The sequence below is a fragment of the Anser brachyrhynchus genome (genome assembly GCF_964034855.1).
Source record: "Anser brachyrhynchus genome assembly, chromosome: 5".
NCBI lineage: Eukaryota > Metazoa > Chordata > Aves > Anseriformes > Anatidae > Anser > Anser brachyrhynchus.
Genome location: NC_137699.1, coordinates 29,999,002 through 30,020,023, shown reverse-complemented (window position 1 = coordinate 30,020,023; position 21,022 = coordinate 29,999,002). Strand labels below are relative to the sequence as shown.

The following is a 21,022-nucleotide window of genomic DNA, read 5'->3' as shown; positions in this document are numbered from 1 at the left end:
ATGAAAAACACAGCATGTTAACGTACTCTTCAGTTTAAGTTCTATGGTACCACACACCATTCAACTCAACATCACTGAAGTGTTCCTACCATAATTTTAAAGGAAAACATCCATTACGTAAATCTCTACTTCAACAACTCACAAAAGTGACTGAATACAGAGGTTACATTAACCAATATTCAGAATTTGTTTTGTTTTAAACATCAGCTTTAACCACTACAATAACTCATACAGGCCAATTCAAGCTTTTGGTTTTAGTTTAGCAAAGATCAGACAAGTATGCTTACAGATTACAAAACCAGTAAATTTTCATTCATTGTATGATAGGTTTCCATGAGCATAGCTGCCTGTTTTTAATTACACAAGCAACCAACAGCCACTGATTTAAGACAAGCCAACCATTTCACCTCTAGGTTTTCTGCCACTAATATCATCTGACAATTTTACTTGTTTTTTCAGAATTCGTGCGGAAAAATAATCCGTGTTGTTCCGATCCTAAATGACACCTTTTAAAATGCAGGTGAGCAAATTGGTATGAACCATTAAAATCTCTGTAAATTACAGGATTTAAAACAGTAAAGATAAACAAATGATGCAATTTTAAAACACAGAATCATCTGTCCCAACCTGTACATATCCCTTGCTTTCCACCTTAAGGAATAAAAGATGCATGAATAATCATCTGACAACTGTTAATGTTTAGATCCACATGTAGTAAGCTTAGTCCTGAAGCAAAAGGATAGAACGATCATACCATGAAAATCAGACTTGTAGCTTCAGTGACCAAAGGAAGAAACTGACTTACAGCAATGTTATAGAGAATCACAAGTCTCAATTTTACGTTTCTAACTTGATATCCATAGAATGGTTGTATAATAAAGGCCATCCAATTAGAAAAATCTGCAGTGAGATGAGTACCAAGGAACTGATCTTCTTTTCCTAGTCCTACTTTGTAAAGTTAAATAACTAAAAGCTGTTTTAAAGCATGTAGGTTCAAGGCTTGGAAAAAAAATAAGTTCTGCATTTTTTTTTACTGATCCAAATTAAGAAGTGTATGATCAGTCCTAGATCTGAACAAAATATTTTTCAGAATTCTCAAGTCACACCCCTATCTCAAATAATGACTCAAGGAAATCTATACAGAAGACAAACAGTACAGTGATATCTGACTGGTTAAAAAGCTGTTTTGTGAAGGCTTGCAAGTTGAACTGTCTTGGATCCATGGTGAAGAAAATAAGATTAATCTGGGAATACACATTTGAACAGCCCAGCAAAAATCCAACATTTCTCATAGCTTTTCAAGTTTTTAGTAGAACTGCTCTCTAAAGGGGACCACATAAGAGAACAGAAAACACCTGTTGTTTTAAATGTGGAGCAGATTTTGATAAATTCATTAAGTCTAATTTGTGGAATATGTCAAAATAATTGATACCAGTCCTCACTTGTCAACTGGTAAGGACACAGCAACAATGTTATCCAAACAAAAAGCTTGCCTTGCCCTGCACTTGTGTTGTTCTAATTGCTGTACCTGAGAACTGGGAAAAAAGCAGCTGAATTTTTCCTTTGTGCCAACAAAGTGTGTATGCTACCAGCCAGAATTCTTTGCAATACACACAAAGATTTCTGAAACACTGCTTCAGCAACTTAAAAGATTTGCTTCAAAAGTCTGCACGTGGCTGTTGGGCAGGGTTAACAGCTTTTTTTTTTTTTTTCTTTTTTAATAAAAAAGGAGAGCTGTTCTGGTGCAAGGTACCGAAGAAAAGCAAAAAGCAAAACAAAGATTAAAAAGCATTTCAACACTTCAGCCAAGTATTATTAAAAACTAATCAAGATGAACACAGTCTGGTGACGATGCCAGCACATCTTCTTAAAACTGGAAAAGACTAAGCTCTTTTTAGATATAGCTTGCTTTCACAATACAACACATCACCTACAAATAAATGCAAAAAAATATATATGGAGATGCAGGTCTACACTACGGTAATGACTCAAGGTGATGAGAAAGACAACTTCTGAAGTCAGAGCATAAACATAGGAAAAGTGAGGACAGTTTTCATATACTGAATGACCAAAAAGAAAAGTCTGCTAGCTTAAATTCTTTTTCTGTAACAGATACAAAATGAAGAATGGCAGTGCATGAGCAGCTCCACAAGCGCTATAGAAAAGCACCTTTGGAAATATCTAGACAATGCTGTTCCTAAATAAAAGACTTAGACCTTTCCCCTCTGGCCATTTAAATATAGATTTACTAACAAAGTAAAAACTGCATGAGGCATGAAATTCAGAATGATATATATTGACCCTAGCATTCTGAGAATTAATAAGTTTTGTTCATCAACTAAGAGTTAAAAATAAAATAAAAATCCAAATTAAGACCAAGATTTTCTTTTTCTTGGACAGAAGACTGTCCAAAACTAGAAGCAAGCAGTTGAAACAGTTAACTACTATATTCTTTCATGCACTGATATTTTCATACAGGTGAAGAGCTGCAATGGAAAAGCAGGTGTGTTCAAAGTTACCCATTAAGATTTAATCTGTCTAAGGTATTTAAGAAATGCATCCATACTGTCCTACCCAACTGTTAAATGCAAATAACCTGCTTTTAAGAGAGCTCCCGCTTATTTGTGACAAGCCCATAGCTCCTTCTCTTGTAGAGGGGAGTCCAAATCAAAATACTTGATTACTGAGCAGCTAGCTCCAGGCACAGGCTAGCATATCCTGGTCCAAGTTAAGAACAAGGAACACCAGGTTCAGGGCTGAGGATGAATATATTTTATGTACAGGAAGAAATCAATCTCCTATTTTAGCTTTTAAAAAAAACTAAAGTTACTCTTTCCAAAGAAAACTAAATGAAGGGCTGTTAGAAAATGATGATGCAACAGTGTCACAACAAGGAGCAACGTGTAAAAAAAACATACTCTACTGCAGAGAAGCAAACAATTCAAATCAATGAAAGTCACTCACCTATAACTAAGTCTCTGGCTGACAGCAGCAGCAATGGATTGGTGAAAGCCATTCCATACAACCTGAATCTTGTTGTAGATATGTTTCTGCTGCCATAATCCAACAGCCAAATAAGACCACAACATAAACAGAAATATACAGGCCTACTATAGGCTATGATACGATTATGACCCTGTTTAAAAAAAAAAACAAAACACACATTTGTTTCATTATTAGCAGAAAAGTAATTGTTGCCCTTCTGTTACAAGTAGTTTCAGAATCAAAATTAATTTCTATTCATGAAGTACTTGTACGTTGAACAGAAGTTGGTGAGGTAACAGCACAAAAAAATCCCAAAAGCCTTGCCAGGATATAAAGCAACATTTTTTTGTGGCTCTGATATATATAATGAGTACACAATAGTTAAACTAAGTTATTTTTACCCTTATTTCTCCCCTGAGTTTCAAAGAATGCTTCTTACAATACCAAATGTCATCAAACCTCTGCCTAGGCTTCATAAGCAACAGAAAATATATTAATTTTGAAAAAAATCAATTGAGTTTATTACTCAGATACTGCTCCTGCTGAAAACCAATCTATATTTATGTGTCCATTAAAGCATACATCCTTAATACCTATATTTTGAATGACAGGCTTCAGAGAAATAAAACTTTTTCGTACCTTAAGACTTTACAAAGATATTGTTTTGGCAATCTAGCAGATACACAATAGAACATAAACATATTATTCAATAGTGGCACATTAACATTTCCATGCTGAAATGTTAATGCTCACTAGAGCATTGCATACTCAGCCTAATAGAATTGAAAAAATAAGGCTGTGTGCAAACTAGTACAACTGAGTGATTTACAAAAGACCAGAATGAAACATCTGCAAAGTTGTGTCAGTTCATGCTACCACAGGAAATTACAACATTAGGAATACCTTTCAGAATAATTGCTTGAATACTAAAGATTCATCCAAAAACCTAGCATGATACGGCTCTACAGCACAAGCTAAGTTTAAAGCTGGAGATGGACTCTTTGTCAGGGAGTGTGTGATAGCACAAGGACAATGGCTTTAAACTAGAAGGAGGGAGATTTAGATTAAATATTCAGAAGAAATTATTTATTGTGCAGGTGGTGAGGTACTGGAACAAGCTGCCCGGATAAATTGTGGATGCCCCATTCCTGGAAGTGTTCAAGGCCAGGTTGGATGGGGCTTGGAGCAACTTGGTCTAGAGGGAGGTGTCACGACAGGGGAGTTGGAACTGGGTGATCTTTAATGTCCCTTTCAACTCAAACCATTCCAAGATAAAACAGAAAGGCCAGGATTTGCTAAATACAAACAAAGCATATAAGTGAAAAATATAGCGTGCGAGAAAGGAATCAAGAGAAAGACAACAAACTTCTTGTCTTATGAGAAGACAAAAATGCCAAAACAAACCAAAAAGATCAAATTCTCTTTAGAAGTTTTATATCTGCAGGATTAGTAAAAGTAGCACATGCCTATGACTTACATGTCGAGGGGAAGAAGAATCTGGCTGAACACTCTGAAACAAGAAAGAGGAAAGTTATCCGCTCTATAGTGAGTGCATTTACCCCCTTCTCCCACCACTTTTCCACCTTAATAGAAACGATCTTTCTTAAGCTGTGATTGGACTTTCTTTCTAACTTACTTATGCAACTCTTAACAGTACTTAATAAAAATGCCAAATAACTAAAATTCTGATTAAAAACATGCTTAGATGCAATTGCTTAATGTGAATGCATTGAGGTGTACCCACTAAAAAGAAGAATGTACACACTGAAGCTTCAAGTTCAGCTTGCAGGCTGTTTTTAACCAATAGACTCTGTTCTTCCTTGGCAGAACAAAAAGTGCATGAGAACAACAAATAAAAGGCTGTTTAACAAACACATGCAGAACTATTCTAGTAAAATGACTGTGTGACCATCCATCAAACTGTCCATGTAGCTGAAATTTGCTCATTTGTTTTTTAAACAATAAACAAATAGGTTTTTACTTAATGCTCCAGCTAGCCTGCAACACCCAACCTAGATTATTTCTACTGTTTTTAGAAAGTGAAGATAGAAATTAAAATACCTTCAACAGTGAGTACTGACAACTGGCTATTACCAGGCAGAACTGGAAGACCCAAATATCCTTGAAAAAGCCCTCAATAAGAAGTACAGAGCCCAGAAACGCAACTAGAATAGCTAGGATGACAGCTAACACGTTTTCAAGGATCTCACGATTCCTGTATTAGAAGGAGGGAAGAAAAAAAAAGAAGCATTAAAACCTAACTATGTTTAGAAAAAGGTGCAAGAGAACAGCTAAGGTCAGAATTTAAGAAGTGATAACGCTGCTGTCAGCAAAGTAGTTAAGAGTAGGTTTGAACATAGACTACATGAGCACACTTTTAGGCAAAGCTAGGAGGTACCAGGATTTCCAATGGTATCTGACAGCAATTACTTCCTTACAGAATTAACCTTTAAAAAGCAGAATATAACTTTAGCAGATTACTTTAGAAATAATTTAAACAATCAGAAGAAGCATGGTCTGTAATAATTCTGCATTCAAGCCCCACAAAGGATAACTACTAGCCCATCCCTCAAATACATAGACAGCAAAAATACATACATGATACCTTAGCAAAGTTACAGTATTTTTAGTTCCTACATTATGAAGTCATGAATAACAAACTATATATATAAGCTATATGAAGTGGGGGAAAAAAAGAATTCCATACAGCATTGATAGTACTGAATAAAAAAATTAATTATTTCTGCTGGGACAGAATTACTACTGTATTGATCACCTCAAGGAAGGTCGTTTCCAAAATTTGAATATTCAATATACTCCAAAAGCTGATAACTGGAGGGCCATGTTGATTTTATTCCACTAGGTAAACAGGGCAGGGATAATAGGTTACAGTATTATATGACCCTCTGGAAAAATGCTATGAAACAGCAAATAAGTTTTCATCTACTTGCTGAAACAATACAAGTGAATGCCAGTTTCTAGCACCTTTCAGTTAGTTTTTGGAGAAACATCCTCCAGCATTAAACATCGGTCAAAAATGAATTATATGTTACTAAAAATGTCATTGTCCAACTCACACAAAGTGATGGGGCTTTTTTTTTCCTTTCTTTTTAGCATTGCTGGAGAAAGAGGGAGAATAGCTTTTGTTATTTCAGAAAAAATGTATTTTGTATTGTTCTTCCATCTTTCAGAGTACAGCGAAGTATGATTCTCTAATGAGAGCTCACAGTTCAGTTACCATTTTTTAATCTTTACTTTCTCAAGACTAGTAACATACAAGGATCTCACCTATCAAATAAAGCCAGAAGAGTTAATCTATCAAAATTTATGCTAATCCAAAGTTTAGGCAGTATCCAAAAGCGATAGTACTGCTTGACTTTTTGAGCTGCTTCCTCTTGAGGTTGCATGTGGTCCTGAAGGTCAGGGCTCAAGTCAATATCTTGCTGCTCCAGCAGATCTGTATCTATGGTTAGCAGCCTGTTCAACCTGATCTGGGGAAGAGAAAGCTAAAAGAAAGTCAGGATTAACAAAATCTCGTTTTTACTGTATAACTGTATTCTACTAAATATTGCTTTGAAGAAATTTCTAGAATTATTTAGCCTCAGTTTTAAGAAGTTATGTTAAACACTATCAAATCTGTGGTTTCTACTTACTTTTCCTGTCCTCATTATGGCAAGTGAATAGCAATAGCAGCAATAATAGTTTGCATACAACACAACAGTGGCATTTGCATATGCCTTATTTCAAGTGAAGTAAGGACTAAGCACATGATGGCATTTACTCTAAAAACTCCAAATCTGAAGACAAGTAAACTGATACAGAAGCAGGAATAATTCATAAGAACAAAAATCTGAATTAAAATAAATTATTGCCTATTTCTTATAGTCACCTAATCTGCATGCACATCCATGCTGAATGGTTGGTTTTGCATGACAAAGCCACAATATGCATGCATTGGTAGACAAACTTCAACTCATTGATTTAGAATATACTGAAACACCCAGAAGTTTTTCCCTAACTAGTCCAGTACTATTTATGATTGACTACAGTTTCTCAGGTATTCTGTAGTCTGTTACTCCAGAGCTCTCTGAAATTCACAGTAATACTAACCACCATACAGGACATTTAAGGAGAGTACTCCGTTAAAAAAAATTAGTATGGTGTGCATGTATGTGCTGTCTAACCATTTTATAGATCTCATTAACAGGCCAAGAAACTTCTTAATGCACTGACCTTTATTCTTAAGGAGTACTATAATTAAAACATCACAATGAAAAATTGTCATGATTTTTAAAGCAAAGTAAAATTTAAATACTCGTCATATCTTAAGTGTCAAAATTATACCATTATATATTTTATGATCATCATAAACATTTTCATTTTTGAAGCTTTTTTCATAACTCCTCAAAGCAATGTACTATAACTATGCTCACCCTGATTTCTTCCCTAGAAAAACACTAATAAAAAACAAGCAGGAACACTCACTTTCTACAGGCATTTAAAAAAATACAAGCCACACCATTTAAGATGAGCTGTGTCAAAAAGCAGGTGCTTTTTTCACAACTTTTTAATTGTAAAAGCCTCATTTCTTAAATGGTAGAATCACTGTAACAGGACATTTCTCACACTAGTAATAAATTTAGGAAGTTCCCCTTTAAGCATGTGGACTAAGATTTTTAAAGTATCATGAATTTACCTTATACAGAATCACACCCCCCCCCCCATCTTCCCTCCCCAAATGGAACCACATTGCCAAAACAACAGGCACACATTGGGGGCTGGAAATCAAAGTTCTGGCAGGCACTAGGTGAAGACATCCTTGATCAAAAGCATGGTCAGGCAAATGGAAGTTTCTCATTCTTCTGAGAAATACTAAAAAATTTCATCTTCCCTCTTGACTAGGTTATTAGATACTTCCACATACTTCACTTTAACTTCCTAATCTAAGAATCACAACCTTAAGAATCATGACCATTTGCAATGTTTTCGTGACAGAGCAATAGCACACTTCAAGCACATATACATCTGGACTCAGCAACAATATAAAAGGTTGACATCACCAAACTAATGACTTTCTAAAGCTACTTGCGGTATGAAACAGTGTAAGCCTCTGCCTTTTTTCTCCTGATCACTCCTTCTATTAGAATTAAACTTTGTACCACAGATTCCAGTGGTAAATGTCTAAAAATCCATTCAGGGAAATTGCTAACGTTTCCTTCGTTCAGAACACAAACACAAAGTTTATTCTTTCCACGACCTGCGTATCTTAGCAGTGCACAGAAATACAACTCCATCCACATTGTCCAGCAATCTCTGGAAACCATGATAAAGTATCTCAGAACATCCAGTTTCCATGTGATTTAGATTCACATTACCATGCTTTAGATCACAAGAAACAATCTTCGTTTAAATTTTAAACTACCATCCAGAATGATAAATTTGCATGTATATACGAAGACAGCAAAACAGTAACAGTTTATCTCATTGAAATCCAGGCAAAAACCCTTCTTAAGAACAAAGAGCTACTACATACAATGATTAATCAGTGATATATAGAACTGGAAAGTCTTCTGATTTTTGGCATGCTTAAAAATAGATAAGAAAAACTTACTAGATCATGTGGGTAAAAGCGAACTGAGGTAGAACTCGATACGTGAGAGTCCGTGTCACTATAAGAACAGGGGGAAAGACTTCATATTATAAAACTACATTTGATTTCAAAAGTCTCCTAAACTAATTTTGACCACTTGCAAATTTTAGCAAAACGTGTTCCTCTTTTTCCTTAGAACACATGTATTTTAAATACACGTATCCAGTTTGTAAAGGCCTAACACACAACCAAGAAAGAAAATAAACCTTGACAACGGTCTTGTGTACTGGGATAAAGTTTGTAGCTATAGATCAGAATACTTTTATGCTTGGTATAACTTACTGAACACGTGATTTGACCAGGTAGTCCATTAGTTGTCTACACGGATTATCATGATGGAAATTACTCCACTTTAAAGAAACAAATATGTTTTATAATGTTAGCTACTCATGTGCAAACACGCATCACGTACCTCTAAAGGAGTGATGTGTCTGCTGTATATTCACAGACAGTTTGTTAATTATGCTCTTTTTACCAAGTCCTAAAACTGCCAAAAATAATACATATTTAACACAAGCATACCAAGTTACTTAAACTTAAATAGCTTTAGAAAAAAAGAACTTTAAGCAAAAGAAGAATAAAATTACTTTACAACTTCCATTTGTTAATGAGAAGAAATTTTTCTTGTTGTGTAATAGTCCATATCCAACCACTGCTTTTTTCCCCAGTTTTGTATAGCTTTTGGCTGTATGTTTTACATATAAATTACATGGCTGTAAGACTGGTATCAAACTTATGCAAGCTTCCTTCAGTTCCTTACCTTAACATAAGATAAAGAGTCTTTGTTAATAATTTTATTTTACTCAAACTCAACTACTCCCTAAAAAAGAAATCTGATTATTTGGATGTGAACAGTTTGTTCCTTCCATTAGCATGTACAGCTTCATAACAGCAGCCATCAGCAAAGCCATTGCATCTGGAACATGCAAGCAGCAGAGGCAGGCATTGGCAGCTTTGTGCAAGGAATACAGAACTTTTTCCTCAAAGTTCCACTCTACAGGAAGCGCTTGCACACTTTCACAGGAAAGATTTGAAGACAGGAGCTTTGAAATCCATTACTCCTTAAATCTGATAGCTATTCCACCTACATATGGTAGGAGTTTTTAAACATTCAGCATGATGCAATAGTTTCAGAGCAGTTCTAGATAGTAAAGCAGATTTTGAAGGGAACGCTTTGGCTTGTTTTTTCCTTCTTCTGCCTCCTGTCCCTACAGAGAAAGGAAGCGTATCTTTCCAAGAGCAGATGAACTTTCCAGTACGTAGCTGGCTATTTCAACTGTAAATCAAATTTTAACCACAGGCATGTTAAGACTTCCCTGTATTGTTTCACGCCATCTATGAACTCAAGAACAAATTTATCAGTTTACATTTGCTTCACAATTGGAAGTTCACTTTTAAATAAGTTAATAGCTCCCTACTTTCCACAAACCTGGGATAAATTCTTTAAGGAAGACTCCCATTAAGCCAATCAAAACTGCATTTGTCAAATTCTCGGTTTGGACGTTTACTGCTGAAACTAATATTAATCTTCATTTCCCAGGATTTGCTTAAGTGGAAAAGATTATTTCTGCAATTACTGTCACCTTCTACTAAAAATCACTTAGGTTTCAAAAGGAAAAATACATGGAAAACTATTTTTTCCTGGTAGTTCGTACTAAATAACCTTTTAAAATTAAAAAAAGATTTTGTTACAGTAAGACAAGAATCACCACTCTTGACTGGCTTCACACACACCAGATGTTAGATGCTCTTCTTGCAGCTGGCTCAAAGTTCACAAGTGACATGTCGCAGCCCCCTGTCTCGTAGAGCGTAGAACTGAACTTACCTATTAAAGAAAAGGTCAAGAACAGGTCAAAATTTCATGGTGTTTAATCCCACTAGCAGTATGTTTCTACACATTAGCTTACTAGAGATCAATTTAGATATTTAAATTTATGTCAATGTCAGAATATAAAATGTGGTAACACATGAATGTGTCACCAGTGCAGACGTTAGCTACTCAGCCTTTTTTCACACAATTTTACATGACATATACACAGTAAACTGCAATAGTTGAATTCAACTAAAAGTTCATATTTACAAGATGTCACCATTAATGCATCAGAAATGCAATGTAAGCTCCTCCTCTCCACCCCTCCTTAGAGGATAAGCAGAAAAACAACTTGCCATGATCGCCGCCTTCACCCCACCCCCCCACCCCACCCCAGGAGAACAATCAGTGAATCAGCATTTAGGGATCATGGCATTTAACTGCAGCAGAGATTCCTCAAGTGTCCAAATTAAAATTCTTTTGAGGTACATGTCTATTCGGAAAGAAACACAAAGGGTGGAAAAAAGTGACCAGGCATGCTTCATTAGTTATACCTCTAGAAAAAGATTTAAAAAAAAGGAATGACAGGCAGAGATTTATTCTGAAAACCAGAAGCAAACACTTTAGTGTGAGATCAGAAGACTGTGAACTAACTTCAGAGATAAACCATTATGGCTAATGAAGTTCCAGAAACTGTAAGTTTCCTAAAGTCATTAAAAGCTTTTTGAAGGAACCATATCAAGTCTACTCCTAAATATACAAATAACAAAGTACCCTGTGATTATAACTCAAACCTTACTCACAATATGTTTTTACAGTGCCCTTCTCTCCACAACAGTCTGATCATAGAGATAAGCACTGCAATTTCCCCTGAAGGTCAGTTTAATACATTCCAGCTCCGAATGCAGGAAGCTGATTCTGAAGTTGTAATCACCTCATACGTGGTGCCCTGCCAACTTCTCCATCTCTTCCAGCTCAAAAGCCTTCTTCACTCAACTCACAATGCAGAGTGTGCAATGTTTTAAGAACTGCTTACACAACACAAAAAAAGAAATCCCACTGCGGAGCATCTGAAGTGAAAACCGTGTACATCTCAGCTGCATGTCCTGCAGCCCTTTCCCTTGCTGATATGGGATAACACGTAGTCCTAGGAGAAACACTAACAAGCTAGGAGCTTCCAATCTTTCCACTGTCTGTAAGAACACAGCCTGCTTCTGTTCAGTGTTGTTTTCTTTATAAAAAAGAAAAAACACTGCTTCCTACTCCAGATTCTCTTCAGATCCACAGACAATTAAGTTCCATATATATGTGAAACTAAGGAAAAATACTGGCATATCGAAAACACCTGCACAGAGCTTTTTTCCCCTCAGAGGGGGGCACTGTAGACCAGCTAGACACATACTGCAGCTGTGCTAAGAAAGAAAAGAAGAAAGAAAAGACCCTTCTGACCAGAGAGCTACCCAGTTCAGCAGTCATGTACAGAACGCAGTAACACAACAGCTCTCCCCCAGTATTTAGCTACATCTGCTACAGATATTTGTGAGGAAACACAAAGCAGAAAATTCATTTGTTAGGGTATTTGGGGGGGGTTCTATTTTTGACTAGTTAAGTATCCTTTGGTTTTTACAGTTGATACTGAAGTTCTACAATTAATCTAGTAGAATACATTAGGAACCTTCCTCCCCACAACTAAAAGCCTCAAAAATACAGGAGGTTTTTGAAACTGTATCAGCTTAAAAAACAACCAAACAAAAAACATTCAACAGCAAACAAAGACTTTAGAAAACACACTTCAGATTCTAGTCAGGACAAAGTTATACATAAACTATGAGGGAAAAGTCCCTAAAAAAAAACAATTGTCTGGGTTACATTACATTCTTCATGTTCCTGCACTACTGAATTGAGAGCCTGGAAATTAAATTGATTTCTACAGTAATGAAGTGCTGGTCACAGAAACTAGACTGTATTAGTTACAAGACAGAACTTCCCATTCTCTTGAGCTGAGATACTACATCAGGTATATTTGTTTCAAAAGAAGTTTACTGAACTCATACACATCAAAGGCTTGAGAAAGGCTTCAAAACTTGAAAAGTTTAGCATAAAAAAATCCACATCAGGAAGTATCTATAGTTCCCTCAGACCCAATTCATTTGGGTCTATCAAAGTTTACTGCATTTATGTTGCTGATACAAATACTGCAGGGCTGTGGTAGGATAAAACAAAACTGGTTAATAGAGATGTAGCAGGTGATTCCAGACAGACAAACAACTCAGTTCTGATAGCTTGCATTACAAACTACAAAACGGACTCAGGTTTGGCCACACTTGCAACTCACCCCTCTACTAAAACAGACGTCCTAATGAAAGTTGGCTTACTGTCACGGAAAGCGCGGCTCCTCAACAAAACAAAGATGCCTCCCACCTTTTTTAAAATCAAAAGACACTCCAGAAAAACTGAACTGACCCAAAGCAGACGAGATCACAGAACTACTCAGTGGTGCTGAGGAAGCAAGCCCTACCAAGCCATAAGGTGTGACAGCAGACTGTGACTGAACTCCAAGTCCCGTCAGTGGAATAGCTATCATGTTGTGAGGTAACAGCAGTTTCCTCACAGCAATCTCAAACTCTTCCGCGGGATCCCAATGCTCACAAAGTTCACCATGCACGGATATACCAGCATTTGTCAGTCACCCTAGTGATTTCTCTCCCACAGCATTCTCTGAAATATTTTTGATAGCATCACACTGATGCAGCTTAAAGTTCTCTTTTTCTAAGGACTGTAGTTTTATCAAGCTGTGAACAGAGGCAGACAAAGCCATATTTTACAAATAAAGAAATACAGCTAAGGTTTGTATGCTAAACAGAAGTGCTCGTAACTTTTCACCCCCCTTGAAAGGAGAGCTGTGAATTCTTCCCAGCCTAAGCCACCCAAACAACGCTCTGCTTGGAGCACCTTACAAAACTAACAAACCCCAGTCACTGACACTCAGGCACACGACCCCGAAATACACGTTCGTTTTGACACGAGGTGAAGAAGAGGTGATTGCACTTCCTTTGAAGCAAGCTTGCTTGTTTCAGAGGACAAAGGTGTCTCACCTCCGAGTCCACAGACAACCACATAACAGTTCACACACTGCACAGACTGACGTTCCCACACTTACGGGACTCACTGAAAGCAACAGGCTGGTGAGCGTATGGACAAAAGATGAAACGTGGAAGACTTAAGTGGCTCAGCGTCTGCCTGAAGTGGTAGTCTGTTTGTTTTCAACGTTTCCTGGTTTTCCAGCTAATAAATACTGCTGTTTCAAACCTCTCAAACAACTTCTGAATGTTGCTAACAGTATTTGCACATGTTGAAATCTACATCAGAATCATTAAAATATTGTAATAGATAGCATGCAAATGTTTTTTAAATCCTATTCCTGACGACCAACAAAGCCATCAGAATCTGATTACTCTGTAGCATGCAAGGAAGTAACATTTTCAGTACTGCAGCTGAAGGTAAATTTTGACCTTTGAAACTTAGGAGTTTTCAGTTTGGACACTTCAAAGCAGTTCTTTTTATTCTATATGAAGTTTGTTAAAAGGGTAACTTGTCTATTATGCACAACTCCACAAACTACAACAGGGATATTTTCAACAGGAGCAATGGGAAATGAGCGTTTGCCTTCTACTCATACCTTTGAAAATATTCCCCCATCCATCCCAAATAAATTAAGTCTACTTAATTACAGAATCAGTTTCTCAATACTTTTAAACTGCTTCAATCAAATAATTGATCAGCATACATATATATTGTTAGAGGCAGCATGGGAAGCTTTGATCTTCAACAAGACCATCCAAATGCCTTTATTAATTCAAATACTTCAATAAATCTTAGGTACTATCACCTGCATGTATGTGATACAACCAGAAGAGCCAAACATCACAGTGCTATTCTAGAGTTCCAGATGATTAGATCTCTAATCACAGAAGCAATATACCCAGCAAAGAAAAAGAGAAGACCTAAGAATAATACCTAATATAAGACCTAAGAGAAATAACCTGTTATTTCATCCCAGCTTCAAGAACTGAGCGCCTGTTCTAGTAGTTCAGTACTTGGATTACAAAGTACTTCACAAACTCTGCCTTCACTGCAAGGACTCAAAATCCCACCCAACACCCACATGTCTCAAGACTTGGATATTTGTATTGCCACTCTATGCGCTGAAGACTGTCATTTAAGTCATTTTATACATTTTGTTGTGTACTGTACTCATACTACATTAATCATGCCTATAATCATCACATTTCATTTAACACCTCTCCTTTCTGTCCTGCATTCCTCTTACAGTTCACTTTATATTCACTGCTCCACATCAAGCTTTCTTCTCCACTCTTTCTAGTTCCTTCCACTCATGAAGCAACAGCATAATTTGGAAAAAATCTTTCTACTTCAAACTTAGAAGACTAAAACTCAAAGCATCTTTCCTCACTCAGCACAGTACTCAGCAACTTTTAAAGAATGTACAGTCACTACCAGACTGAGTATAACCCAGTAAGGTTCATCCTCCCTAAAATAAGCCAAGAGAATCAAATTAGAAGACATTCATCTTTAAAACAAAACAGAAATGTATGTCTTAAGAGATGCAGCTTTACATCAGCACATAAATGGAAAAACATAGAAGCAGATACTGCATTTGTGGAAAAAAGCAGCTGTGTTTACGTGACCTGTCTTCCAGATGAGCTGTAATAAAATAAATTATTGTACATGCAATAGAGAGATGTATTTCCGCATTTATTGTATTTGGCACTTATATTTCCAGTTGCTGCAAATCACGTTTGTTTTCCATCTCCTTTCCCAGCCTCCATTTTCAATATTTTTCTGCCCTGGACAGTTCCAATGATTTCCAGTGGAAAAAGAAATTGGTCCTATTGTCTGCATTGCTTTGATTAGCATCAACATATAATTTAAAAAACAGAACAAGTTTCCACCCCCCACCTTCCTGCTACCCAACCATACATACAAACTCTTTAAAGAGAAGTAACAGGGTCGTCATTGTGAGCTAACTTGGTACAACAGAGAAAAAACAATAGTCTGTAGACTTGAAGGAAATAGAGCAGTAGTTTTATTTCACCCCGATTAAGGATAAAAGCCATGTACCAGCTATAAAGAAAGATATCCTCCCACCTTGGCAATCCTGAGGGAAGAATTCAGCATGTGAGAATTTGCCCCATTTTGTCAGCTACTCTGCTCTAATGAAAGCATCCTTCACACAAAACATACAGTCTGAGGACATTAGTTCACAGTACTGAATTTTTAAATACTGTTGCAGAAACTGAAGTATTTGATTTTTCTAAAACAAAAGCAAATCTTGGCTACGAAAACTGCCTTCGCTCAGTGAACGTTTCTAGAGATGCTTAGAGCTCCAAAACAAGAATAAATCCCTATTACACATCAGATTTTAACCGAGCAGACCCTGCCAGTTTTGTGCCTCACAATGACGATATGCTGCCCTATAATACAGTGCACACAAGATTTCAGAAAAATTCAGCTATGCAGGTTTCCAACAATGCCACTGCACTCTATTCCAAGTGTACACAGGGCTTTCCTGAGAGCCTAAATACAACGGCGAATTTCTTAGAGAATTCTCTTCAATTTTCACTAAAACATAGTAAGATAAGCACTTAAATAATTCAGACTGAAGAACCAGATTGCACATTGAATTTTTAACTCTATAAAACTTCATCATATTTTGGATAACATGAACCATATCCTTCAAATACAACATTGGCAGCTTTAAGAGCAAGTCTTAACATTAACTTTGAACGGATATAACCAGTATTGCTGAATTTCAGTTGTATTCCAATGAATCTTTCATACAAGTGTCTCCAAATCAAATAAAGAAACATGGAGTTTTATGTAGTAAGCTTTCATAGTTCAAAAATGCACACTAAGCCTTGATTTTTCTATCTAGAAGCACTACAGCCACAAAACAAACAAACAGAAAACCTGACTATCAGATAAGTAGGTTGTGTGCATTTGCCACATCTGCAGCTAAATTTTATAACCTCTCAGAGGACTTCAGGGTTGTTTTTGCTTGTATTAAAATTCTATACCTCCTAGCTACAATATAAAAGAAGAATGGCAACTTGCTAACCAAACTCTTGTTTAAAGGGGTAACAGCCTTGAAACTCTTGAAATCTTCCCCATTAAAGATGACGGCAAATCAATTATCTTTTAGTATCGGGTTACAGTAAGGTCTGTAACAATCGTTTCTCATCAGTTTTGTGATCTAACCTTCCCTTTTATGGTATCACAACTGACAGCTGTTCAAAGTACTGTCACTAGTGATCATCAGCTATAAAGATGGCCAATATAGCAATCTGAGCAGGAATTCCCTATTAATGCTGAAGTCATAATCAATTCAGGCTACTTACAGGTAAATGCAAAGATTCCTGCCAGGAATTTTCCATATCGGCCCCTGCATCAGCATGTGTCCAATCAGTCACTAACCATAGCCACCTGACCCTCCCTCTCCCTAGCCATTTTATTAACTGCAGAGAAGCTAATAAACAGTTAAGAATATTACATAAAGTGAACCATGAAGAATTAAGGGGCACTATAAGGCTCCATAAAACAATAGCATTTGATACAAGAAAGTCCAGGTTTTCTTCCCACCTCAATCTCCGAGTTTAAGGTGCACATCCCTCCTTGACACGGCAATTTCTTGTCTGAAGAACAACTAAGACAGACTCATTTAAAAGATGGAAGAATAATGATTCCTAGCTACTGCAACGAGCATCCTTTCAGTAACCAGAAGTTGGTATGACTCTGCCCAACTATCAGTGATAATGCAGGAAAACTTATGTATTACACATTATACTGTTCAAATCATGAGAGATCTCACAGCATCGCTACTTGTGCATCCTTAGAATGGTTCCCGTCGTGCATTTGTTAAAGTGCCTGGAAACGTGATTATGATAGGCAAGGAATTTGTGAGCAACGCTGCCTTCTACGAAGCACACCTACAGGATTCAGAAACAAAGCTAAGGTTAACTTTTTCCCCGCGTTATTACCGAGATAGCTGCCGTATTAAAAACTTCCATGTCACCAAGGTTACATAAGGCCTGCATACCAAGTCCATCGTGCAAACTGCTACCGCCTACAGCAGATGCAGTGGCATGTGATGCTTCTAAGTGGACACTCCCATTTCTCACCAGCAAGGAGGTGCTAGCGCTGAGCACAGCTGCCTGGGAGGGGGGGCGGGACTGCCCTTTGGCCTGCGAGGAGGGCTGCTGGCCTTGCTGACCATCTTGAAGGCTACGAGAGAACACGGATGGGGGAGACATTACCGGGAAGGAAAGAGAAATAGCTGGAAGTGAAGAAAAACAAGTCTTTTTTAATTTTGAAGAGGAAAAGTTAAAAGTATAGCATTGAGTAGCCATTTATTAGGGTTAAGATAACCCACGAATCCCATACAACACATTTGGACACGAGTTACACCAGTAGCTACAGAGACGCGGTTCCTTTTCTACTTCTTGGAAGTGTTATTGATCTCTGTACTTAAGGGTGAGCTAGGAAGATGTTATTCTTACAAGTCTTAATTTGTGGGTGCAAAAGCAAGCTGCCAGTGATTGGCCTAACTGCAGCCTGAGATCTCACCTCTGCACACAAGTGGTTACTCCCGTCATCTCTCAATACCTGGGTCCTTTTTGCTCATTGAGGTGTGACTGCATCAGCTGTTGTGTTTGTTGTTTGTGTCAAAACACCACCTTTCTTGCTACCAGACAATGGCACAGACCTCATGGATAACCACAGCTAAACCAGGAGATCCAGATTTATATTTATTTATATTTAAGTATTTAGAATATGCATACCAATTTACTAATTGGCAAGAGTTTTAGGTCTATTTTAAAGTTATTTTGGCAGTACCAGCCTGACAGCAGCTTTATTACTCAGTACACCTACTACAAAGAAATTCTTCTATACCCAGACTCATACCTACACCAAACAAACAGGGTTTAAAATTCAACTTGTTCTTCACAGGAACGTGTAAGCTTACAGACAGAAGTAGACAATGCCTGAAAATGTTAATCCTCTACATAACCTTCACACAGGAAAACTATTTTATAAACCCATTTAACTAAGTTAAATAGTTTTTGTGTGTTTTTTTTTTTTAAACTGCTTAATATTAAACGTGGGGAAAGTCCCTGAATGCAAATGTTATATATATATATATATCTCAAATATATATATGCTTTGCAACATTAGTGTTTTTTATCATCCTCCATTTTCTACATTTAAAGAAGTTACATCAGTCATTAGCTGGAGGACACTTGATCAGATTAAGAAAACCTTTTATAAAAGAAGATAAAGAAATGTTAACAATCTATAGAGAATGTATTAGACTATTCCCTTTTGAAATACCGTCTTTACCACCAATTGCTTTTAACATGTCACTGATTACAGTGTGATGCCACAGTTGGCAAGGAAGCCTAAAAAGCAAGACTTTGCTCGGTTCAGGGGGTGTACCTGCCTGGAGAAGAGAATGCGCCAGGCAGACCTCACAGCAGCCTTTCAGTACTCAAAGAGGGGCTTGTAAAAAAAAAAAAAGAGAGCAACATTTTTTTTTTTATTTTTTTTTTTTTACATTGGCAGTGTAAAAGCATGTAATAGCAATATGACAAGGGGGAAGAGTTTTAGACTAAAAGAAACAAGATTTAGATCAGATGTTAGGAAGAAGTTCTTTACTCAGAGTGGTGAGGCCCTGGAGCAGGTTGCCCAGAGAAGCTGTGGATGCCCCATCCCGGGCAGCGTTCAAGGCCAGGCTGGGTGGGGCTCTGGGCAACCTGGTCTGGTGGGAGGTGTCCTGCCCATGGCAGGGGTGGGGGGTGTAAAACTGGGTGATCTTTAAGGTCCCTTCCAACCCAAACCATTCTGTGATTCTATAATCTGATGTTCTAGAAATTATTATAAGCAAGTACGTCTACTTTTCAATTCTTTTGTTAGAGCATCACTGCAAAACAAGAAAATAATTATAAGAATAGGTGTTAAGAAAAGCTCATGCAAAGTAAAGCAGACATGCACACAGCTGATGAGGTAAAAAAGTTGCAAGTTATTATCATCATAACATATCTGAATCTGAAGCTTAATTCAGTGCTTCACTGCTGCAGACAAGGCTCCAAGTGAACTACATGGTAACAGAAGCCTTAAGGAAGCTCACAGCCTTGCCAGCCTTCATTGTCTCCCTTAAGCATTATCAGCAACACCAAAACAATGCTAACCAATACTTCCTCCCGTTAAACAGTAGCTAAGTACCAAAAGGTATGTAAGTTGTCCTTTCAGTGGTTATCCATAGCTGTCACAATAAAAACAAGGCAAAACATTGGCATTAAGATGGCATAAATATGCAGAGAGACATTCTCTGCCTAATTAAAGTTATTTTTAAAATAAAATTGTACTTGATACAGCTGCTTAAGTTCTCTTAGCAGACACACATGCATACACCATTAACTACACAGGAGGCCAATCCACACACACATTTGAAGTGGCCACAACACTATTGATGTTTAGGGTACTTGGTTGTTTTGTTTCTGCCGGTTTTGTTTGCTTAAGTAACTAGGCAAGGTACACATCGAATTTAGCACTGAACCAGCAGAATTTACCAGAACAGGTTTTATTTAAGTGTCCATCATTGCCAATCACAATGGCATTATATACCTATGTCTCTTTTACTAAAAAGACTCTCTTTCCACAGCGGAAGCATTTGCAGTAACAGGGGACGAAAAAATATCAGATGCAAATCAGTCTCTAAGGGGCCATCTCCATGACACCCAGTTTGACACCAGGAGCTAGGAGATTAGATGATCAAAGTTTTGCTGGCGATAATGAAGGAAGAAATAATCAGGGCAACTATAGGTTAGTAAACCTAATATCGTTAGAAGTTTAATATAGGAAGTCATGTGGTTAGCAATATTAGAAACTAGACAGGCAGCTCACCACTAGGGTATATGCCAGTAAAGTTGTTGTAGTATTTTGAAAGGATTTAGAGTAAAAAATCTGTGCGCATTTTTCTTCTTCCAGCAACACAAAATTCCCACTAAGTTACCCATATAAAGGAAAGTTTTTTTCAGATTACTCATCTAGAAATCACAACTGTAAAAAAAAATGCAAGTTTCCAGATACATTTCACAGCTTGCAGTTCAAATAGAACACGTCAAATCTGGAAGCACTTCAGTGTCTGGTCGGCCTAAGACAATCTGGTCTGGTCTACGCCACAGGACAGTCATTTGGTATCACAAACAACACTCTGCACAAAAAGCAACCTCTCTCAGTAGTAGATTCTGGACATATGTTTAAGTATTTTTGATAAACGTGCATCTTTTTGCCAGACAGCCAAAGCACAGAGTTTCTTTATTTAGAAAAAAAGAGCCAACATAGATAACTGGAATATGCATAGCAGAAACACAAGGCTAGAATATTTGTTTTGCTTTTTCAGCGAGTATCTTGTCTGAATAAGAAGTTTTTGTCAAAGTCATTTTTCTCACGGTCTCACACCGACATCCACCTCAAGGATGGGAGCCTCAATGACTGTG

The 21,022-nt window shown here is 37.2% G+C and overlaps 1 protein-coding gene across 13 annotated transcripts in view; it reads right to left on the bottom strand.

Moving 5' to 3' along the window:
* Positions 1-21,022, bottom strand: part of PCNX1 (pecanex 1) — an 89,248-nt gene that overhangs the window by 28,123 nt on the left and 40,103 nt on the right. For 8 of the 13 annotated variants that reach the window (XR_013952331.1, XM_080595918.1, XM_080595916.1 and 5 more), the window contains 7 exons: positions 17,563-17,747; positions 10,370-10,460; positions 8,597-8,654; positions 6,274-6,491; positions 5,047-5,200; positions 4,463-4,495; positions 2,965-3,136 (listed from right to left, as the gene is read on the bottom strand). Coding sequence is in view for 12 of the 13 variants with exons in the window: in XM_080595918.1 (XP_080452044.1) it covers positions 2,965-3,136; positions 4,463-4,495; positions 5,047-5,200; positions 6,274-6,491; positions 8,597-8,654; positions 10,370-10,460; positions 17,563-17,747 (911 nt within the window). In the remaining variant the exon portion in view is untranslated. The remainder of the gene's footprint in view (positions 1-2,964; positions 3,137-4,462; positions 4,496-5,046; positions 5,201-6,273; positions 6,492-8,596; positions 8,655-10,369; positions 10,461-17,562; positions 17,748-21,022) is intronic. The other 5 variants (XM_080595914.1, XM_080595910.1, XM_080595911.1 and 2 more) reach the window with 5 other exon arrangements.